General features: G+C 39.1%; 1 protein-coding gene and 1 long non-coding RNA gene across 3 annotated transcripts in view; both read right to left on the reverse strand.

The window, feature by feature from the left end:
* Positions 1-1,274: 1,274 nt before the first annotated feature.
* LOC129347375 (uncharacterized) lies at positions 1,275-7,734 on the reverse strand. Its single transcript, XR_008599452.1, has 2 exons — positions 5,061-7,734; positions 1,275-4,306 (listed from the first exon to the last, which is right to left on the reverse strand). It is a non-coding gene; the product is annotated as an uncharacterized LOC129347375 (long non-coding RNA).
* Positions 7,735-8,744: 1,010 nt separating this feature from the next.
* The window catches only part of LOC111574354 (double C2-like domain-containing protein alpha), a 33,802-nt gene continuing 17,607 nt past the window's right edge, over positions 8,745-24,939 (reverse strand). For both annotated transcript variants that reach the window (XM_055004892.1, XM_023278904.3), the window contains exons 7-11: positions 24,119-24,178; positions 17,866-18,065; positions 13,317-13,398; positions 12,947-13,043; positions 8,745-10,716 (exon numbers count right to left, since the gene is read on the reverse strand). In XM_055004892.1, the coding sequence (XP_054860867.1) occupies positions 10,580-10,716; positions 12,947-13,043; positions 13,317-13,398; positions 17,866-18,065; positions 24,119-24,178 (576 nt within the window). In that variant the 3' untranslated portion in view covers positions 8,745-10,579. The remainder of the gene's footprint in view (positions 10,717-12,946; positions 13,044-13,316; positions 13,399-17,865; positions 18,066-24,118; positions 24,179-24,939) is intronic.

Below are 24,939 nucleotides of genomic sequence, written 5' to 3' on the forward strand. Positions count from 1 at the left end.
TGTTGTAAAAACGTGCCATATGATGAAATGATGTAAAGGAGGCCATGAAAAACACTCCAGAAAAGTTTTCTTTGAAAAAAAAAAAAACCATCATGAATTTTGGCGCAAAAAACGCCATAGTATACTATGTTGGAAAAAAATGCGATTTTTCAACATGTTGTAAAAACGTGCCATATGATGAAATAATGTAAAGGAGGCCATGAAAAACACTCCAGAAAAGTTTTCGTTGAAAAAAGAATCACCATGAATTTTGGCGCAAAAAAATGCCATTGTATACTATGTCGAAAAAAAATGCGATTTTTCAACATGTTGTAAAAACGTGCCATATGATGAAATAATGTAAAGGAGGCCGTAAAAACCACTACAGAAAGGTTAACTTTGAAAAAAAAATCACAAATTTTGGCGCAAAAAAACGCCATAGTATACTATGTCGAAAAATGTCATTTTTCAACATGTTGTGAAAACATGCCATATGATGAAATAATGTAAAGGAGGCCATGAAAAACACTCCAGAAAAGTTTTCTTTGAAAAAAAAAACATCATGAATTTTGGCGCAAAAAAACGCCATAGTATACTGTGTCGAAAAAAAAATGTGATTTTTCAACATGTTGTAAAAACGTGCCATATGATGAAATAATGTAAAGGAGGCCATGAAAAAAACTCCAGAAAAGTTTTCGTTGAAAAAAGAATCACCATGACTTTTGGCGCAAAAAAAACGCCATAGTATACTATGTCGAAAAAAAAATGTGATTTTTCAACATGTTGTAAAAACGTGACATATGATGAAATAATGCAAAGCAGGCCGTGAAAAACACTATGGTAAGGTTTTCTTTGAAAAAATATTATGAATTTTGGCGCAAAAAAACGGCATAGTATACTGTGTCGAAAAAAGGCCTTTTTTCAACATGTTGTGAAAACATGCCATATGATGAAATAATGTAAAGGAGGCCATGAAAAACATTCCAGAAAAGTTTTCTTTGAAAAAAAAAAATCATCATGAATTTTGGCGCAAAAAAACGCCATCGAAAAAAAATGCGATTTTTCAACATGTTGTAAAAACGTGCCATATGATGAAATAATGTAAAGGAGGCTGTGAAAAACACTACGGTAAGGTTAACTTTGAAAAAAAAATCATCATGAATTTTGGCGCAAAAAAACGTCATAGTATACTATGTCGAAAAATGTCATTTTTCAACATGTTGTGAAAACATGCCATATGATGAAATAATGTAAAGGAGGCCATGAAAAACACTCCAAAAAAGTTTTCTTTGAAAAAAAAAAACCATCATGAATTTTGGCGCAAAAAACGCCATAGTATACTATGTCGAAAAAAAATGCGATTTTTCAACATGTTGTAAAAACGTGCCATATGATGAAATAATGTAAAGGAGGCCGTGAAAAACACTACGGTAAGGTTTTCTTTGAAAAAAAAATGAATTTTGGCGCAAAAAAAGGCCATAGTATACTATTTCGAAAAAAAAATTCGATTTTTCAGCATGTTGTAAAAACGTGCCATATGATGAAATAATGTAAAGGAGGGTGTGAAAAACACTCCAGAAAGGTTTTCTTTGAAAAAAAATCATCACGAATTTTGGCGCAGAAAAACGCCATAGTATACTATGTCGGAAAAAAATGCAATTTTTCAACATGTTGTAAAAAGGTGCCATATAATGAAATAATGTAAAGTAGGCCGTGAAAAATACTCCAGAAAGGTTTTCTTTGAAAAAAAAAAATCATCATGAATTTTGGCGCAAAAAACGCCATAGTATACTATGTCGAAAAAAAATCCATCAGCAGATTTAGTTTTTGTTGAGAAACTTTATTCTTGTCGTTGTGGGACTGCAGTATTTAAAACTGTTCCTTCTATTTTACCTCATGTTTATTAGTTTTAGTGGAGAAAGTTATTTTAATTGTCCATTACTCTCTTAAAAACCAAATTATAAATTGGATTAGTCAAGAGGTTTAAATTTCTTACTATAAAAATAAAGCGTCTTGAGACAGTTTGACCTGTAATTGGCAAAATATAAATAAAATTGAATTAAAATTGTATGTATCTTGTAATGTTGGAGTAATTCAGCCAAAACACATTTTCTTTGTCCATTAATCTGTTGATTGTTTTCTCCAGTAATTCATTTCTTGTTTTGGTTTATAAAATGTCAAACCCAAGTATATTCAGTTTACTGTCATAAAAACCAAAAAGATTTACATTCATGATGCAGGAATCAGCAGTTTTTCACTTTTCATCTTAGTTTAGTCAGAAAGATAGTTGATAATGTGTGAATTGTTGCAGCTTGTGAGCCGTAAAAGGTTTTAATCTTTGGGGCCGAGTGTCAAAAAATATTTAGAAATCAACATCAACAAAACACTCAACAAAGATTTGAACATCATTAAAGGGAAATCCAACTTTTGCATGACAATGTCTAATTAAAGGACATTTATTTACAACGTAAATGTGTGATATTCATCCTCTGGAGCTTTCTCTTCACATCGTCTTCCACCTGGACTGCTTTGGTCGGGAGCATGTGCAACAAACATTTGAAAAACTGCACTTTAACATCAATGAATGATACTGAAGTTTAATCTCTACATAAATGAGACTGAGTCTGGATGTGCTGCTCTGTCATTAACTCCTAAGTTTAGGGAAAGTTCAAACAAAAGAGGACAGTTTAGATAAGACTTGAGAATGAGCTAGTTTTGAACCAACATCTCAGACTTTCTGAGCTTCAGCACCTACAGCAAGATATTTTAACAAGCAACTCCAGCAGATCCAGAAGTTGGAGAGAGTTAGCTTTAGCTGAGCCAAAGAACATGTGGGACGCTAACCTAGCAAACATTTCAGACTTTTCTCTGTGAATTCTGAGAAATAATTTACTATTTAATGACAGAGCTACACATCTTAACTCAGTCTCATTAAAACAGACTCTAATTCAGTGTCATCCATCCATATTAAAGTGAAGTTACCCAAAATGTTTGTTGCATGAGCTCCAACAAAACCTGTCCAGGTAGAAGGCCACTTTGACAAACAGGAAGTGGACGATTCCAAGCAGATTTATAGAAGGGGGAACCACACTGTACTAAGTGTGGTCGAGTACAGAGGGGTGTTTTGTGGGTTTTTAAGGCTGATAATGATTATTAGTGAGACATTTGGAGTAGATATTCATTTGCAGTAAATGAAAGTATTTAAAATCTTGGAGTTAAACTTAGAAGAACACAAACTCTAACATAAGACTTTGTTGATACGTTTTTGTTTTGTTTACAGATGTTAAGTTAAAGGAGTTTTATTCATGACGTATAACCAATCAAATCACTCCAGAAGACAGAGCAATCACAGCTAAAGGCTCAGAGCCAAAGTAGCACCATTTTTAAATTGATTTATTACCGTAAATCAGTAAAAAATAAAATACTGATAATCAGTAAATCAGTAAGCCCACAATTACTACAATTCTACAATGTATGTCTCTTTCCTTTGACTTGTTATTTCTACAATCTACGATGTATATGATGGCGTTTTTTCACAGCAAAGGCTATACTATGATGTTTTCTAAGAGACATACGATGCTACTCTGCTTGTTCTGGCCCTGCACTCCTCCTCTGTTGTTTTCTGGATTGTACTCAGCTGCATGCCTTCGTCCACCCGGCCTCCGTTGACTCGTCCTGCCTGCCGTCTCTGGAGCTGAAGCTGGATTGGAACAGACCAAAGTACAGTCCAATCACGATGCCAGCTGCCTCTCAAAAGGCTCCTTCATCTGGCAGGTGGCGGCACTTCTTCTGAGGGGAAGCTGAGCTGGCCCGGCAGAACTTTGGAGATCTGTTCCAGTGGTTGGTAGATGTGTGTTTGGGTTTTAAGAGGTTAACAGGAAGAGATATTTTTTTTGTATTGATTATCTTTTACTTTGTTCCTGGTTGGAATGCCCATCAATGTCAACATGAAGTTCACTTTTAGTTCTGTTTATTTTTATTTTACTAACACCCATTTGCTTTTAACCCCCTCACATGTTGTGTTGTTGTAAACTCACTCTTTCAAATAAATACTCATCTAACCTTCTGGAAACCAGTGTTTGGACTGTTTTTGTGTTGCTCCTCACCTACTTCAGACAGCTGGGACATAATGTTTTGTGGACTAAAGGCTATACTATGACGTTTTTTGGACGACATGCTACACTATGACGTTTTTTTAGTAAGTGAAAAGCGAAACAGGAAATGGTTCACCGAGGATGTTGTCCATTCAGTCTCCTTCTTCACATCCAGATGAGGTTTTCCTTCTGCTGGCTTCACTCAGAAGATCCTCACAGTGAATATGAGACACCTGAGATGAAGACAGACGTCACAGTATCAGCATCAACAGTAGAGGTTCATTTTAAAGTATCCCTGGAAAGATTTCCTATTTCATATAGTTTTCCAAGCACTGAAAGACAGAAAGGCCTGTAGTCACATTAGCTTTAGGGGAGAGGATTTTATTATCCAGATTATCTGTGCTGTAATTTAAATGTAATAACTGTAGTGTTCATCATTACTTTGGTTATATTCTTGGAGGTTATTTTTCTAATCTGCACGAAGATGTACTACAACATGTGAATCAGTCATTAAACAATGTTAACGACTAGAGAGTAGATTTACTGTTTTCTCCAGTTTATCTTCAGAAACTCAGCAGATATTCAGGACTACTGACAACACAGAACCTTAACCTGACTGTTTGAATCACATTTAGGTTTTCTAAACGTTACATTAATGTGAACCAGCGTCTCCATGAACAGTTTTATCAACTAAATGTACCACACTACACTGACACAACACACTTCAGCTGTTTACATGAAACTCAACACAAACATCGTTAGCTTAATGCTACGTTAGCTTTAATCAGGCTAAGACTGAGCAGCTAGCTCGGTTAGCATCGCTAACATTAAAACTAACATTTACGGGATGTTAACTTTCTTCTCTGGTCAACACACACAGAAATAAACTCCACCAACATCTGGAGTGCATGGCACACATTCTATCTGACACTAAAGCTGCATATAAAGTGCATTAAAAGCGGCACCGATACGAAAATAAACACTTACCAAACTATCAGAGTCCTTTCAGTGTCTGCTGGTAGAATCAGCCGAAGGCAGAAAACTGGTTAAAAAAAAGCCAACGGGCAGGAAAACTGTCTGTGGAAAATGTTCTGCTGCTCCACCGATAAATAAACCAACAGTTATTATATCAGAATTAGAGAGCAGTCTCTGCTGTTTCCTCCATAGGACCTGTCAATCATTCCAGACCGGACTGTCAATCAAGTAGCCCCGCCCCCTGGCTTCGCAAAACTTTAACGCTCTATAAAAAACTCAATATTGATTTATTTTAAGATCGCCCACCTGATCTCTCATTTTGACCATGAAAACTAACGAGAAAAAAAAAACTGTCTATGCACTGTACTCTGTTTGGCTCCACACTTGCTGATGACCACTTCCGGTCTCAGAAAATGAAAAAACGGACCTTTTTTCGTTTCTGTCTCTTACTGATTTTACTTTTTTGTTATTCGAAATATAAAATGAAAATCAAAGCATTTTCAAAATTTCGTATATCCCTTTTTGATCATGAAAGGAAACACGCATTGTATTTCAATTTTAATTTTTGTATTTTAAAACGAAAATCAAATAACCACTCGTTTTTTGTTTTTCAATACCTGTTTCAGAACGGAAAATCCAATTGCCAAAATATACACGGACCATCAGTGGTCACTACATAGCAGACAAAGGTGCACTTGTTCTTAAAATACAAATACAATGATCTATTTTTAATGGGAATACTAAAAAGTTTGACTCGACAAACATAAAAGATTGTATTATCAGGGGGACACATCATACTTAATTGCACAATATGTGACCACATGTCATAAGCTGAGTCATACATAATTAAAATATCATTAGTGAATATGACAATTATTTTTATTATCGTATTCATTTTCTTTATTCTGCTTCATAAACTGCATTTTCTTTTTAATTTTCAACGCCTCATTTGTAAAAATTACACCATCTTTAATGCTCTCGCAATATTGTTACCCTGATAATTGGGCCGAAAAAGGATAATAAATAGAAAAAGAACTAATTTGGGACCATTTTAAAATGATTTTTTCACCTGTTTTGTGAGTGTTTATGTAAATCCAAACCCTGTCAGAGCACCAGACTGCAGCTCTCATTATCCATTCTCTCAAACAGCAGAAGCTCTGGCTCTGCTTCCTGCATGGAGGACGGAGTTTGGGTTTAATTTGTGGTTTTACAGGAATCAGCTAAACCACCAGGATTTTAGATTAATCCTACAACTACTGCTTTAATGGTTATAGGACAATCTGGCAGACTTTTTTTGTGTTGTGCAGCACATTGTGGCACTTCGTTTCTCTAAGTACCATTTAAAGAGCAGCGTGTTGTCAGTTCAGAGTGAACACTGGATCCTGGAGAGTTCATCACTGGATGCAGATTAAAACCGGCATCAAAGTGAAGGTTTACTGTCCTCAAGTAGCGACTCAAGATTTATTTTCCCACAATAATCTCAATTTTGACCATACAATCAGCCATCCAGTTTTCTTTTATTCATTTACAAATACTCATTTGTGTGTTTATTACGTTCGGACCTGCAGTGTTGCCGCATTTCTGTATCTGTGTTTATATAAAGTGTTTCAAAATTACTTAAATCTCAAGGGATTTAACAGAAGAGGGCCTTCAGGTTTCCATCTCTAGAGGTGATTTAAACATTTAAATTTTTATTTGATTGTTATAAGGTTTATATGAGGCCCCAGTAGCGTCTTTATATCTTAATATGAGCCACAGTCTGACCACCTGCAATAAAAAATTTAAAACTCTCTTTTAAAATTTTATTACATTAGACTCACTTAAAATCCACTTGTTTCATGTTTTTCCCAATTTCTACATTAGCTGATTCTAATTCTATACATTTCTTTTAATTGTTTACTACAGTTAAAATTGGTTTTACTGATTCAAGTGTTATAAGCAGCTGTGCTATTAGCATTTGGTATGAACATAAACAGTGCATTTCCTCAGTGACAGAATCTGCAAAGGACAGACATCCAGCGGTGCAGCTGATGTTTGAGTCCAGTCAGGAACAAACAGTGACTAAGATGAAACAGTAGCAGCCTTATCTCATTTCACAAAGAGCTCCTTTCCCACCCTGGATGCAGGAGAAACTGCTCAATAATCAGAAACTGCACGGCTGCAAACAGCTTAACGTGTTTTTCCTGAGCCTCCTCATCTTCTATCTAAAGTCCGGACTGAGCTTCTGTCTGGACGCTCGTGACTCTGCTAGTGGTGAGAATCACAGCATGATGCTGCTGGGATGCTGAGCAGCAGTGTTAATGAAAACGCTGACCTCTGACCTCCCTGTCCAGTGGAACCAGAGAAAGATTCAACAGATTTCGCTGAAACCGGTGGAATAGTATAATAAGGACAGAATGAAACGATAAATGAGAAATGAATAGACCTCTACAGAATAAGTCTTATGGAGAATTTTGCATCATATTTGGCAAAAGATCTAAATGTAAGTAACCAGGGAAGTAAATGATAGACATCTGCATGGAGAGAACAAACAGTCCTTGACCCTCGTGTCGTCCTGCGGGTCAAAATTGACCCGTTTTAAAGTTTGAAAATGTGGGGAAAAAAAAAATTTTCACAGTGAAAACTTCCCCATTTTCAACATTTTTGGGAAATTGTTTGAACATATTTTGGTAGAAAAAAAGAAATGTTAAAAAAAAATGTTTTTTTTAAGAATATTCAGAAAAAAATCTACCAAGCAAAATTCGCTGGATTTTGGTAGATTTTTTTCTGAATCTTCTTAAAGAAAATATTAGAACTTTTACTGATACATATGGAATCACTTTAGATATTTTTAGGATTTTTTGGGAAGAATTTTATTCATTTTTTGAAAATATTTACAATTTTAATTTTTTTATTTTTAAAATTTTTATGTCTTGCCAAATTTGGGGATTGTTTTTTTTTTTGTTTGTTTTGTTTTGTTTTTTAAATAAAACTTTTCAGGGAAACTTTTAAGGAATTATTGGAATTTTCTTCTTGAAGATTTTGCAAATTTTTTTAAACTTGGGGATTTTTTTGGCTAATTTTTTGGATTTTTTTCAGACAAGGGAACAATATTTTTGGTGCCCATAAATGAAGACAACAGGAGGGTTAAATATTTTGTTATAAAAGTACATGTATGACGGATAGATGGGCTCTAACAGGTCAGAAGTCTGTGGAAAACTGTAAAACTGAGGGATATTCAGACCATAAACCATACCAATAAACATAGAATGGGTGAGTCACTTTGTTTTCTTGTTACCTGTTGGGCTTCATGAATTCCCACTAAAGCTGTTCTTATTAATGCATTTTTCTGTTTCTGTTGTCAGACAATAGAACAAGTGCAAAGCAGTGACTGAAACGCAGCCCATTAAGACAACATGTGAACCAGCATGCACTTCAAGGCCAAGCTGCTGCTCTACCAAGCTAAAGTGCCCAACACTATCTGACAAATTCACCAAGCATGAGTTTAAAATAATGGCTGTGGTCTGAATTAGGTTATATTTTCATGTAAAATGATTGCTCAAAGTCCTGCTCTCACACCCATCCACGCCTGTTTCGGCTGCGATGTGACGTTTGCTCTGTGGTGCTGGTCACAGATACAGAGAGAGTCTTCTTCCTGAAGGCACAGCAGCGGGTCAGCTGCTTTTAAAGCTACAGATACTGAATCATTCCATTAAGAACAGGAGAAAAGTCAAACATTATTTAGCCATGGTAAAATGAACCATTTTTGTTGTATTTTGAGCTGAAAAGTTGAAAGACACATTCTGGGGATGTTTGGGACATTTAAACAGTAAATAATGATTATCAACTTGTTTTTGCACCGTTGTTTGATCTTGTCTATAGCTGCTTTAAGCACTGAATATTTGAAAGGAGGGATTAAAACCACATTAATTCAAAAACATGGCCTTCAAAGCAAAACATCTTAATGCAATAAATTCAGGAGCCATTCAGTTTAACGATGTAGCTACAGCTGTTATTCACTCAATCATCATCATTTGGACGTCACAAACCTTAAGCGAATATTTTTTTTGTAAACAGTAGTGGGTAATGACAGAATTGCAGGTCAACTGTTGATTTACTCTCCCATGTTCCACCTCTGTAACCTCTGGAAAACATTTGGTGGATCACATCTGCTCAGCCAGACAGGAGGCTGCAGCTGCAGATGTGCAGGACTAGGTGGCAGTGTTGGCTTTACTGGTTTGCCACTGAGTTGAGTTGGAAGCATCAGAGATTCAAAGAGGCCGCTTTGGAAGGACCAGTTTTGAGAAAAAAAAAACAACAACCCAGGAGCACACACAGCAATTCATTACGAATGTTTTATGAAAAAAACCCACAAACAATCATGCACACTTTCCAAAAGACAAACATCCAAAGCAAGAGAAACACCATCGATATTTACATATGAACACCACTGGTATTCTCGGCATGCCTCGTTCACCACATGAGACCGAGCATGGATAAAAACCTGCAGCTTGGTAAATGCAATCCAACAAAGCAGCAGCAGCAGCCATGAAGAGACGACACTGTGCTCTACACACCATTCATAGTTGTAATTTAGATATTTAACATAGGCTGATGACTGTAGTACGACCATGCACAGCGCTCCACAAAACTTTTCCGTTAAGTTCGTCACCGTCTTCAAATTTAAAAATTGTGAAAATTAGGTCAACATCAAGGTGTCGTCAACAAGAAACTGATATCAGAGCTGACACATCAAACAACTGTGAACAACATAAAAAAAAGTGTTACCCTTTAAATAAAACATCATTTCTCTCTAGTTAATCAGAGCAACACGCCTCAGGAGGATTGGAAACAACAAGATGAGGAACATCTCCTCCTGCAGGCTTTTAAGTTTGCTCCATCGACACCGAAACATGCAAATAACTCACACAAACCATCGACATGGAAGAACCAAGTTATCTGATCAGGTTGCGCAGGCGATCCAGTGACAATCAGATCCAACGTCTGACAGCATTAAGACCACTTGGAAGTCTTCGGAAGCATTCGGCAAAACATTATTGCAAGGGAGAGGTATGTGCTGTGAAGATGGTCATTACTGTGGACCTTTAATGTCAGTAGTTAATGGAAATGACAGGCTGAATTTAATAAGAAAACCTGACAAGAGGGACGACGTGACGTTAATTTGAAATCTTTCCCCTCATCATACATATCTAGATCATTCCAATTTTTTTGCTGATTAAAGTCTGTCCAGTTTGGAGCAGCACAAGGAGCGTTTCAGAAAAAAAAGGGGCATAAATGAATATTAATTAAAAAATTCTCACAGTTTCCAAGATTTGTATTGGCTGGATCCAAATTTAGAGCTTCGATCTCCAAAATGTGGCCCCTTTGGGTATGTTGGTATGGATAGTGAACTCATTTATGACACAAACTGAGTAGGATATGAACCCGTCACAGTCATGCAGAGAATCTTGGGAGCATGCGATGAAGCGTCTCTCATCCCGAGTCTTCAGGCTTCAGTCCCTGCAGCGTCTGTACAGTGGACGAGGCTCAGTTCATTCCTGCAGCGTGGATCCGGGCAGCTCGTTGGTCAACGTGTGCCAGCGCTCCACCTTCTTGCCCTTGTTCTTCAGACAGTCTATCCAGTGCTGCAGAGTTTCCCCCTGTGAGTGGCACCCTAAGGATACGCCACCTTACGGAGCGAAGAAAGGACTAATGTAAGAATTGTTTTCCACTTAGAGGGAATTCATGTAACAAATGTTTCAGAATGAACTAATGCATTTAGCATAATTAGCATGCTGCTGTTGGATTGAATTACTTTCGATGCCAAACAGGTTGTGCGTTGTAAGGAGAGTAGGCGTTAATAGCTGCAGCTTCGACCCACACATTTCCAGTTTGCAGAGAATCGTCTGCATCGTGTCATTGGGTTGTTTTGTTCTATTTTATTAGCAGTACGTGCATATTGTGTTGTTTTTTCCCACCTAACTGTCTGCATAATTATGTACAGACAAAAACATATTTGCATCTGTCCCTAAACGGCAGAGACACAAAGGACAATTACATTTTCCTCATTTTAAAATAGAGAAGAGAAACACTGTAAACTTTAAATTGAAATGGTTTCTTTAACAAACAAAAGAAATTCTGCAATTATTAGTGAATTCGATGATTTCAACATGTTTTCACTGATCTGATGATAGAAAAAGAGTTCAGATAGTCCTGAATTGTGCTCAAAAGAATTTAAATATAATAATGATATTTAAAGTTCTTCTATATCATAGACTAAACCCCTAAAAACTCATCTCTGTGTATGAAAGTTAATTATTTAGAAGTTTCTTTTTCCATGAAAATAATCCCGTCTAATCTTAATATGGCTTAGATATAACTCAGCAATGTTGCTTCACTGCAGCTCGAGCACACCAGCTCCCCTACAACTTCGCTAAAAACCTATGAAATTGTTGTGCGTTACACAGTAGCAAGGATTCGATACACTGTAGTTTCCAGGTAAAAAATGCTCCAATATGGCTTTGACTGCTTAATCTATCATGATATGTCTTCTAGCATATAAAAACAACACAGAGGTGTTTCAAAACAAAGCAAGATTTGATTTTAGGGATGTCCGATATTGGCTTTTTGCCAATAACTGATATGCTGATATTTTCCAACTCTCAATTTCCGATTACGATATCACCCGATACCAATACCGATATATGTGGGCTTGGAAATAATTCCAAACCACAGATATATTGTTAGTCAGGCACAGCAAACTTGTTACTGCAGCTACACTCCTTGTTTACAGACTTCACGACGCAGTTTGATGATGTGATCACTTGTGCGCCGGTAAATGCCGGCAAAATCCAGGCATTATTTTATCGGTTTTCATGATGGCCAAAAAAACCGATAACAATACTGACCGATATTACATTTTTATGCCAATATCGGGACGATAATATCGGTGGGCCGATACTATCGGATATTCCTATTTGATTTATACCAGAAGAGGCCTTGAAAAAACTTTATTTTGCAATATAGAGCTTTTCTTAAAATATTCCTCAGAATAAAAGTGAGTTACGGTGGCTTTAATGTGATTTTCTACCTTTAAAACAAAGCGTTCACACTGGAGTTGTTTAAGAGGAATAAGTGGAATGTACTAATTAGAAAATTAGCATATGGTTTATTTCCATCACATTAATGGACTTTGATTGTAAGAGATATTCATGGTAATGAAGTACCTGAACATGAGCACTGCAGTTATTTTGACTTGACCTACCGGTGGAAATACTCCCTTTGCCCTCAAAATGGGCATTAAACCTCCTCTAAAAATAATCCCAAATAAATACACAGTTTCCTCCCGTCCTGGAGTGTCCAGCTGTTTCAGATAATTACTGACCCTTTTTGCAAAATTGAAACTGGATTTTTGTGACCTGTTTTTAAAGCCGTCATTATAAACAAATGGGCTCAATGCCATCAACTAAAATGCGAACTGTAAGTACTGACAGGTTGACTAAAGCTCCAGCTGCCTTTTTTATGGGTTTGTAAAGTAAAGACACAGAACATTTCAGGCTTAACCTTTGGCTAACAGAAATGAAATGTTTATTTTAAAAGATCCCAGAAAAACCGAAGCACATTAAAAGTTGTATAGATAGAAGAACAGAAATAAAAGTAATTACTCACTCCCACTCAAAAAGCAAGTGTAGCTTAAAACTAATTTTCCGGCAGAAAGTCACTGACACCCTGTTTGGCAACTAAACCCTGCAAATCACACACAGCGCTGCACACAGATGATAATAGAGACCATCTGAAAGTACCTTTGCCATAGCTACAACATTATGAGACTCCGAGTTAAGGAGGCAGCAGGCTAATCAGCGATGGAAAAACAACCAGCAGGACATTATTAGCTGCTGTTGTTTGCGGCTTCAACTCACCTATGAAGTCGTTGGACTTTCCCAGGTCATAGTCCCACACTGTGACCTCCAGCGTCTTGGTGGCTAACTCTGAGAAGGAGATCTCATAGAAGAACTCCTGGTGTGAAAATAAAGAGGGAGAGGTCAGAAGATCACACCCAACACACATGTTGCTATTCTTCTATAACCCACTAAAATACTCCTAATGAGGTGGCAGATAATTATATGCAAACTGTAATTGGCTGTCTTATGAAACGTTGCAAAACTCTGCATGCAGGGGAGAGTCTCTGTGGACCTATTGAGTCTAAATGAGCTGCCGCTTCGCATTCACATATTACAAAAGTGCTTCTCACGGCCACAGTGATGCACATACATAAACATAGAGGTGTACCTCATTAAACTCTGGGTTCAGAGTCTTTTTTATGACCGCTGTTTTGTGCTTGGATTTCTTCTGGACATCTGGCTTCAGGTACCTGAGACAGAGAAATGTGACACTGTCAGATATGAGTCTGGTCATTATCACTGACATGCCAGAGTAGAGCTGAGAAGATGAGTAAAGCACTCAGAGAAAATGCAAATACCAGGGATGGCTGTAAAGGTCAAACAGGTTGGTACACAGAGAAAGTCGATGTTCTGTCAAGAATTACTGGTGATGACAGATTTACTGGCTCTTCTTGTCATGTTACTTCATTCGGGATGAAATCTTTATTTAGATAAGGCACTTACCTAAATGAATAGTTGGACATTTGGTGAAATACAGTTATATGCCTTATTTTAACAAGTTATATAGTATGTATGAAGGTAATTAGGGTTTATTTCAACCTGCTGTATTTCCCACCATTGTGGCTCTATGGATAAAACTAATTGTGTGCTTTCCACCTCTGTTGCAGAGATTCAGGGAAACAAGAAGCCACACAAAACGGCATGCAAACACCGCACATCGGGGTGATAAGCTGTGCTGTTCACACATTGCTTTGTGCAACTCCTCCTTTACCTAAGTGCAAACTTCTGATGATCCACAGAGACATAACAGCCACATTAATGTGAAATCAAGCTGTACACAGAAGCTCTTTACCTTAGCTTAGCCTCAAACCAGAAGGAAAGAGCTACAGTGGCTCAATTCAAAGCAAGCAGCACCATATGGGTCTAAAAAAACATGAAGCCAGTGTGGACTGCAGTTCCTTGAATGACCAGTGGAGGGTGCCTCTAAGCGAGAGTAAATCCCCAGACACCACCAAGTTAAGATTCCCTACTTTAATGCAGGAATAAACATGTTTACAACCTGGTACAAAAAAAGGTGTTTGGTCTCCATAGCTAATTTCCCTGTTAATGACAACTGTACACATGGTAAATCTTAACATAACTCACCTATTCAAATTGTATTTTGGCCTAAAGTTTTGCGTGACTAAGGGTGTGGCCACTTTTACCATCACTGGACAGCCCATGGCCTGCTTTAGCTTTACTCACACTCCCCCTCTTTGTTAATTTTTTGATTAACCAGGAATTAAGATTAGCCAGACACTGCCAACATGGTGACAGCTGGAGCCACCACACTGAGCTTCTAAACTGCTGTTCAAGAAATCTGTGAGTGATGGTGATGGAGGTACATCCAAATCTATTTACGGTTCAAAATAATAATGCCCTGTAAAATCACAATTAGTCATTTTTACACTTGGGTCTGAACAAACAAGACTTCACATGTGTATGGGTGAAGAGTTGATAGGTGGATTTTGTTAGCTTAGCCTGACTTCTGGAGCTGAAAAATGAAGCCAATGCAGAAGTGAATCTGCAGTTCCTCAAATGTCGTCTTGAGGCAGCCTCCAGAAATCAGTCAATCCACATAGAACCCCATGTTAAAATGCTGAACTTTACATCAGAAATAAACATTTTGAAAGCCTCGTACAATAAACAGTTCTGGACTCTCTATCTAATCTTTCCATTCATGACAAATGTACAGTGTTATGTCTTCCGTTAAAATTGTTTCTTGTGCTTCAGTCACAAGATGGTCCATGGCCGGATTCTGCTTCACTCACACTCATTAATAAATAAGCCACAAGTTTGGAAGAGTCCAGTGCTGGCAACATGGCGACATCCAGAGCCACAACACTGAGCTGCCAAACTGGCATTCAGCAAAACTAGTTGTGACGTCCGTCTTCATATACAGTCTGTGAACAGGATCAGTCTTTGTGCTAAATTAAGCTAACTGGCTGCTGGTTCTAGCTTCATATTTTATCTAACGCTTGTCTAGAGGGCAAATAACCATATTCCTCTGAATATTCCTACCTTTTTTTAAATATTAATGAGAAATTTAGATGAGGACATTAATACCACCATCATGTTTCGATGCTAAATGTCAAGTGTCTGCCAGCAGATGGTTAGCTTGGCTTCACTCCTGGAAACAGGGAAAAACAGTTAGCCTGGCTCCGTCCAAAAGATGCGACAAATCTGCCATCTTACATCTCGCCAGCTCATTAATTAACATATATTTATTGGAAAAATGACACAATGTGGTTTCACAACAGATATGTACTAAATAATTTCTTAGCAATATCAAGTCTCCAGCTTGAACATTCCACCAACCACTTGTTTTTAGCTTTTTTTTGGTTTTTTGCATGGATTAAGCAAACAGAATCAAACATGTCCACAAGTGAGCTTTTCAAGTGCCAGTAGGCAGATTTTGTTACCTTTAAACAGAACCAAGTTAGCTGTTTCCCCATTTTCATTCTTCATTGAAAGCAAAGATAGCCAGCTGCACTGCTGGTTATGGTTTCATACTAAAAGTCAGTGCAATTAATCTTCTCTAATCTAACTCCCCATCGATTCCCTGAAGGTTTAACGTATTATTTGTGAAACTAGCCCTGTGTGAGGACTGATCAATAATTCCTTTACCAACACAGCACAGATTGAAAAAGCTCAGCATCCCTTCACGGGCTGTCATTAAATTCTCAGGATATTTTTAAAAGCCAGCTGGAAAGAGTGCTGCAAAATCTCTGTTCACATTTGCTTTCCACCCACCACCCACAGCTCGGAGAGCGTATGTTCCCACGCGCTCTCAGACACAACAAAGCATCTGGGAAGAAGCTCCCGCCAAAGGGCAAAGATGTGAGCACGCATCCAAACAAGGTGCGTGATGTATCGCTGTGGATGTGTGAGGAATGTATGCGTAGGTTTGGTGGATCCAAAGAGGGATGGAGGGAGTTTGAAGCTTGCCGGGAGAGTAGAGGGAAGATTGGTGTGTGCTGAAATGAGGTGAGCGTGGTGGCATGTGTGTGATGAGAAGTTGTCTAGTGTTTCCCGGAAACAGCGTCGAAGCCAGAAGCAGCACTCAGGAGAACACTGAGTAAAAATGAGGGGGGTTTAAAGCTCATTTGTCCATTTTCTGTCAGGTTGCATCATTCAGCCCAGGGACCTCCTGCCCTCCCTGCTACAGACACACACAGTGACACAAACAGCATTGCTTTTCTATCAGCAGTGAGTAATGAAATTCTACTGGACCTCTGTGACACCAGCAACAGACCCCCAATCTGTTTTTCCTAACCTTCCATTTCCTCCATGACACAAAACACCCCTAACACTAGATCATGTCACTGCCTTTCAATCAGTTTAAAGGCCTGTCAATATACACACCCTCTGTTATAATTATCTTGATGAATGAGTGGCACATTTCGAAATGGCTTCCATTTGTGTGAAAAGCTGCCCTCATCTGTCACCATTACCTTATGTGAGGTTAACTCGAGCCATCAATCACTCACGAGTGGCGACAAAAGTTGATTCATGGGGTTAATATCAGTCAAGGGCCAGTTTAGACCAAACGCATTAAGGTGTTAAAGAGCGAGGGCCCGAGACTGGAGAGGTCATCCTGAAATGAGTTTTGTGAATCAGGCCATCAGTCTCAGCTGTACGTTGTGTACTCATCATTTATAAAGTATGCACTTGATTTTTACTCAGCTGCAAATGTTCTTCCATTCAATATATACAGTACAAATAGCCCGGTGAGCTAAAACGTTATGAATCTTCACAGATTAAGTAAATTACAGTGATTAGTGTCAAGATCTGGGATATATTAGAGGTGAACAGCCAGTTCTTGAAGTCAATGTGTTGTAAAGACCTGAGAGACTCTGGCGTGGGAAAACTTGTTACAGCCAGATGACTGGGTCAGAGAATCCTTAAAACACAAAGGCTTTTGGGGAGCTCCCTGCGGAGGAACAAACCAAAATCCGACATCAGACATCTTAAAAGATATGCTGCAACAAGTCAGACATGCTCCCACTAGGGACTTAAAGTTTCTGTGGCTAATGTTTTGTCACCACAGGGAACTTTCAGAGGTGTTTTAATGCTGTTTTCCACCACAGGAACATATGGGCCTTTTTAGGGCAGCCTGAACCTTTGTGAATGTTCCAACCGCAGAAACAGTCCTTGTAGAACTTTTTTCAAAGCTGTTTTTGGGATGGAAAATAAGTACCTATACTCCAGGGAAGGCACTTCTGAAAAAATGCTGGGAGGATCTGTACATTTGGAGAGGACAACAGATGCCATTTTTTGTCCTTCTCCTCTCTGTATTTGCCATCACCAATGTAAAATTTGTCATATAGGGTAACAGTACAAAACCTCCATTGCTCTATTTCCTACATAAAGCTGGAGTTAGGTGCAATAACTACTAATTGTCATTATTTTGGCGTATTTGGGGTTGATATCACAGTCAAACCTGTCGAATTCTACACTGCAATGGAAACAGAAAGTCTGGAAGGGCAGATTACAGGATGATCCGGCAAAAATTCATGACATTTGCTCCAAGTTCCTGTAATGGAAAGCCATGATAGAGTTCATGCCTTGGTGTGTTCCAGCTGCTTTGGTGGCACATAAGGCAGTAGTGGTCACAATGTTTTGGCTCACCAGCGTAAACTAATACCATCCAGTTAGTGATTCAACGTTGTCCTTACGTTTTAACGTAGGGGTCGGAGAAGCCGTTGACGTCCATGGCTGCCAGGTGAGCGCAGCGTTTGACGCCGACACACAGCCCGCCACGAGCTCTATCCTTGGTCTCGCCCTTCACATCGCCATCGCCGACAGGAGGGAGGTACTGTAGGCAGAGCAGCAAACGCCCTCTCTCCTCTAGACTTCTTTGCTGCTCAGTCTCCCACTGAAAGAGAGAAGGTAAAAAATAAATAAAATCAGGAAAATGGTGCGTTTTCTGCTTTTGTGGGTGACTTAAAGCTGTGGTAGTGTGGACGTCTGGTATGTTCTGTTCGAACAGGTTCACATGATGTTGATTAGGCCGATTGGCACCAACTCTCTACCGTCTGTGACAACATTCCCAGGCACTACGTTGGTCATTGCTGGTTTCCCAGATCTGAAGAAGGGAGCAACCATAATGACAGACAGAGCAAGCTACAGCAACCAGCAAGCATCCAAGTAAAGCTTCTGAAATTCAAGACAAAAAAGAAACTAAAGCCAAGGTATAAAAGGGAGAGACAAAAACTACGCACTGTAGGTTTAAGATTCAAAGATGAAAGGATGCCACATAAAATGCGAACAATGTATCAGTCTTGTGCCATGACCTGCTGGGTTTAAAGCCAGCAAGATTCAGTTTGTTGTAAAGCTGTCGATGTTTCCTGTGATTTAAATGACTATACCTAATTTAAGAGAATCGTAAGCTCATTCTTCAGTCTCTCTCAGTGCCACAGAGCCTTTTAGTGACTTCCAGCTTATTGATTTGGTTTAGTGGCCCCACAGCTTTGTTTACTTTCTCTTTTGTTTCCATCAGCATTGTTTCCAGCCTCAGCGAGCAGGTGTTTACAATGAGAAGGCACTAATAAACCCACTGCATGCCCCCTGCAGCATCAAATGACAGACAAAGTCACAGCAGATAACTGGTGAACATAGTGGAGCATGTACATGTGGAGCCCTCAGGAGTTAGTGGAGAGCTAAACCAGCGCAGTCTCACACCAAAATAGCTACACTGGTCCACAGTCCTCAATGCATTATGTTCCTAGAGCAGTCCACATTTAGTTTTCACCCTCAGACTGTATATAAAAGGTAAAAGCAGCCACTGTCTTTTGTACATTGGGTAGAAACAAACTAGCTGTTTCCTGCTGTTTAAATGCTAAACTAAGCCGACTGGGTGAACTTCAAAATTAATGAGTAGTTTAAGTGATGCAAAATTGAACACAAAATGATGCAAAACATGCAAAATTGAACACAAAATGATGCAAAACATTCAAAATATGACACAAAATGACCAAAAGTGATTCAAAATTACCACAAAATGATGCAAAACAAAACAAATTTATCCACTTTAGGTGTGACAGTCTGAACACTAAATGTGATTTTTGTTAATTTGATCTATAACCGACTGTGAGCATCAGTATTATGGGATGTATTGTAGTTCTAAATGCAAATACAAACACATTTGCTAATATGTTTGTTCAATGGGTGTCTGTTTATGCAGCTTTAACTAATGATCCCATTTCAGAGCCTCAGTTGTTTTTGATTTTAGAGGCAGTTCTCTCCTTCGCATATTGGGTAAATGAAGCAAAGGCCCAAACCAAAGGACCGGTGTAGACCTTTCAGTTCATTAAGATAACTGGAGTATAACAGCTGTCGGTGTTGTGTCACCATATTCAAGGTTGCAAACCCACCCACAAATTTATCTTTTTCCATTTGTCTGTCAGTGTGTGTGGCGGTGGCTCCACACTGACACCTGTTTGTTTCCACCCCCCTAATGAGTTGCTCTCTATCGATCTGTGAAGGTCTGAGCTGTTTTATTACCAGATACCTGGTGCACTCACTGCGAGTTTTAAAGTCTCTATACTCATCAATGACAGATGGCGAACTGGCAGTTGGCAGTAATGATGATTCCCGTAGAAAAACACAGACAAGGCGAGTGGAGAAAGACGGGAAAAAGAGAGAATTCAGAAAAAGAAAGGGACAAACTGTTGAGACAATTAAAAAAAAGGAGAGAGGACTGTGAATGAGTGCGGTGCATGTGGCGTATTGATCGCTTTGGCTGTGCCCACCACTTGCCTGAAGATAAGACTTAATGAGATGATGGAGAGATATAAAGGAGAGGAGAGGCATTTAGTGGAAACACTGTTGTAATAGAACAGAGGCTTTATGGTTTTCCTGGTGGAACGACAAAGGTAAGTCCTGAAAATCAGGCACTTACAGTGATGCAAATCCTGAAATAGCACACGCGCGTCTTTCCTATAAATACATACATGAATTGGTGCTGTTGGCCACGACAATGAGTCACAGGCCTGTGAGAACATCGTCTTCCCCTTCTTCACTCTCTGCTGCAGCTTCGATTCTTTCATCTGTCACTTTGAATCTAATCTGTTATTCCGCCTTGTCAAATGCTTTGCTAACAGTTTCATGTTGTCCACAGAAAATACTAAAGGCAGGAGGACAACGAGGGTTAATATGACTTAAAGGCGGATGCTTCAGTTTGTCCAAGACAGATCTTTGCCAGTGGACAGATTGTACTCCTGTTTATTACTTGTTCGCAGTGGTAGTTGGGTTTGTCTCTGAGCTGTGACAGATGAGCTCAAATGTGACATGAAAGTCACTGAACTCTTTAGGTGTACAACACAGCAAAGGGCACCATGTACATTTTATAGCAAGAAATTACATGTTTCTACAAAGTAATACCTCAACTATTTCCTCGATACACTAAACTAATTTGGCTGTGTGACCAGTAACATAGTCAAAGCTGCCTATGCTGCTGTACCTAAAACAAGGGTTGGCTTGTTTTTTGGTGTGCTTTGAGTCATTTGTTTGTCTGTAGCAGCTGCAACAGTGTGGCTAATATTGTTTACATCTTGCGAGTCTGTGTCTTGATTTCTACAGCACCAATTAACCTTAACTAAGTTCTACAAAGTAGAGCTAGGTGAGATACACTACCGTTCAAAAGTTTGGGGTCACTTAGAAATGTCCCTATTTTTGAAAGAAAATCATTTTTTTTAATGAAGATAACATTTAATTAATCAGAAATACAGTCTAGACGTTGTTAATGTGGTAAATGACTATTCTAGCTGGAAATGGTTGATTTTTAATGGAATATCTACACAGAGCTTCAGAGGAACATTTCCAGCAACCATCACTCCTGTGTTCTAATGCTACATTGTGTTAGCTAATGGTGTTGAAAGGCTAATTGATGATTAGAAAACCCTTGTGTAGTTATGTTAGCACATGGATAAAAGTGGGAGTTTTCATGGAAAACATGGAATTGTCTGGGTGACCCCAAACGTTTGAACAGTAGTGTAGCGAAACAGTCTATCATGATAAAATGTTCAGTCGTTATCAGTAATTAAAATATCCAGAAGCGCCACGTCAGTGTGCGGCTGTTTTAATTATGTTCTTAATACACCAAATGAGCTATCCAATTAGGTATATTACTGGTTTCATAGATTCACTTTTGTCGACCAGGGCAAACACACTGAGGTGAAAGATTTGAGTGTCTGGCCAGGACCAGGCATCACCGGACTCCACGTACACCCCGCCAGCGTTTGAAGCATGGTGCTGGACATGCGTCGCTTAGGTGGGGGTGGTTGGAGATGCAGGTTTGTGGGTGTTTTTTGACCACAACGCCTGTTTGGCAACCACAAGCTCCACCACAGAAGGTGTGTGGGTGCAGACGGAGGCAGAAGGCCGTTGAGACTGCGGACTAGCAAACCTCAAGAGACCTGCACATAAGCCACCACGGAGAGCAGCGGAGGGCCAAAGGGCTTCATTTTTAGGGGATATGGCTTGCTATTTTTGAGCTACAGAGGGAGCATCCTTCATGGAACTGACGTTTTCGTTATTATGTGGTGGCACTTTTATGACAGTTTGTATTGAATGCATTTAAGTAGAACAATCTATTGAACAATTTTCTTATTGCTATCGATGAAGTGGCCCAGACCACCTACAAAACGATTCGAGGTTAGACTGAACAAAAGACTTACAGTGTGTTACACATTCCCCCAGTTGCACTCGCATCCAAACAAAGTGCTTGGCTGCCATCAGGAGCAACCGGAGGTTCAGTGTCTCGCCCGAGGACATGATTGCGATTAGTTGGACCACCTGAGCCACGGCTGCCAATGTGTGTGTGAGTCATCACGGGAAAATGTGATACTGTAGCCGGACCTACCACATAGACAGTTCTGAATACTTGTCTGTGGACAGATTTTGTCGACATGATACAGTTGCAGCCGTGCAAAATGCCGTCACAAAATTTTTACAGGTTGAGTAAAATTTAAATAAAGTTTGAAGTCAGGTATAGCTGTTGTCCAACTCATGATACAGACTAACAGGCAGCATCTGTACCTCTCCATATGGGGTATCTTTATCTACTGAATGAACATATTAGATTTACCAGGCATGATAGTAAAAAGCTGGTATTATTTTTGCCTTCCAAGCCTGTGTGTGTCATCACTGCAAAATCTGGTCCTGGAGACACCTACTGTAGCGGAAACCACAACAAGGGTGTTTTTGAGTACTTTGGCAGGCATTTATATGTCTGTCTGTCTGTCTCTCTATCTGTGGACAGATTTTGTCAACACAATAGCTTCACAACTGTGCAAGTTGTGTAGCTGACATCAAAAATAAAGTCGAGATGGCTGTTGTCCGAGAACTCATTGGCGTCCTGGCTGGTGTGATCTCATTGCAAGATGGTCTCTGGTTTTTCTTTCAAGCTGTGCCAGTTGAGCACATTCTTGGGTGTTATGTGTGTGCAAGTAGATAATCCAATTGTGTGGGAAGAGGAAAAGAGAGTAGTCGATGTAGTGCAAGCCAATTATAGTCGGAAATGAATGGAATAAAACAAAAATATAACCCTGAGTCTCAGATCTCGTCTTGTTATATTTTCCCTCTCCAGTAACAGTTGTTTCTGTTGGATCACAGTAGGTATTGCCTGGAATTGTGTTTCAGACTCCTATATTTTACCATTTTCTTCTGTTTCCTCTGGCAATATGAGCCACTGCACAGCAAAAATTACACAAGCTCACTTTCACATCATTGTGCTGCTGCAGCAATATCTGCACCGCACTTTTCACTGCTGCTTTAAAAACATCCGACCAACATGTGTATATTAGCTTTCACTGCTTTAAACAAACAAAGCCCTGACTGATCCACAACTATCCCTAAATATTAACAAGAACCTGCAACTCCTGGATAAATTGCAAGTGTGACTGCTGAAAGCTGCTGCAGCTTTCTTGCATTTGCAAGAACTTTTACAGTTCAGCACATTTACTGGAGGAAGCTGGCATCAAATGCAAAATTAAGATTAGAGGACAAGGCGCTCTGCTAACTGAGCCACAGCTGCCACAACACGTGACACGAAAATAAAACTTAATTATCCATCTTAGCTAGAGACTGTGCTGCACTTAATTAATAAATCAAGACCAGTTTAATGGATTACATAGTTCAAGTCAGTCTGCTAATTGATTTCCATGTCTTACAGAAATGCTTGGAATACATTTAAATACATTTGTATGTAAATGACGTGCATGTTGATAAGCTATTATGTCAAGTATGCACAATCTGTGGAAGCCATCTTCAAGTCGTGGTAAAATTAAACATAAAATTCAACAAAGACGTGAGTGGAGTTAGATGTAAGGTGGCAACAATTTATTATACTCATCTCAAATTCAACCTTTTTTTTGTTGATGATTTAATTAACTTTCTGGTTTATAAAATGCTGAAAATATTCTTCACATCACCCATTTTGTCTGATCACTCCTGAAAATTTTGGAATATTTTACAAAATACATGAATGAATCAGTTAAAGAGCTGGAACCAGGTAGCGTTATGTAATTTGGCTTTAAAATGAGTTAATTTATTAGTCAATGAGCAAAACTATGTCAGTGAACGAACAAATTGATTATTTGCTTCATCGGTAGCTGGATGACAGTTGAGCAATAAATTCTGCAGTGATGGTTTGAATGAGGGCTGATGAAGAAAGATGATGACAGTTTTGTTTCCAGAAGAAAACTATGGAAACAAATAGCAACGTGGGATAACTTAATTGTCATAATTCATCCGTGTGAAGAGACACTGATTGATCAGAGGAAAGATTTAAGATGCGAAAAGATCCCTTTGGAGCTGGATGTTTGATCCCATATTGGACAATTTTAGCAAAATTCCCTAAAAACCAGGGGTTGTGCTTGAAGACAAACTGAAAGATGGCCTGAAGGGACAGACAGAAGGAGTGTTCACCTCTCTCAGGTAGCAGGAGATTCCTCTGAGGGCTGTGCTCATTGCAGTTGGTGAAGGCAGCTGCAGACAAAGAGAAGACAGACAACATAAATGCGTGTGAATGGCTGACGGAAAATGCATACAAGCAGACATTATGAGCAAAGAATGAGAAGGAAGGACCACATATATCGTCGAGGCAGAAGCCACTTTGAAAATTACAGGCCTGGCACTGCGTCGGGTTTTGCAAGATGACAGAAGGGCTTTAGCGTTTGATCGCAGAGTGGCCACCGGCCTCAGAGGGCCAATCTAATACCAGCAGCCCTTTCCATGTCATGAAGAACAAAAAAACCCTCCCACCCCTTTTCACACACACAGCCCCTGCTCCCCACCCGCCAGCGCTTTTATTTTCTAATCCATTTGTTTCTCATCTCTGTCACTTGCTCTCGCTGTCTATTGACACTTTGCCGGCCCCCCTCTTCTCTTCGCTCTTTCTCCTCACCTTTTATTCTTCCAATCTCTGAGCACCGTTTTGCCACGTGTGAGCCGACTGGCATTTAACCTCCACAGAAAGCTATTTGTGGGCTATAAAAGTAGAAATGACTCTGTTTTCGCTTCTCGTAGTATTTGTAATTCAAAGGATGTACAAGTCGGCCAATATTACCCACTGATATTACTGCAGAATACTCCATATGGCCAAAAATATGTGGACACCGCCGCCCTTGCTTTTGGTTAATTTTTATATATTTTGCACAATGAGTGTTTTCAACTTTGTGGCAGCAATTAAGGGAGGCTCTTCTTTGTTCCCCTGTGTGCAAAGCAAAGTGTTTTCTTGTGAATCGGCC

The sequence above is a fragment of the Amphiprion ocellaris genome, chromosome 18 (assembly GCF_022539595.1).
Source record: "Amphiprion ocellaris isolate individual 3 ecotype Okinawa chromosome 18, ASM2253959v1, whole genome shotgun sequence".
NCBI classification, from domain to species: domain Eukaryota; kingdom Metazoa; phylum Chordata; class Actinopteri; family Pomacentridae; genus Amphiprion; species Amphiprion ocellaris.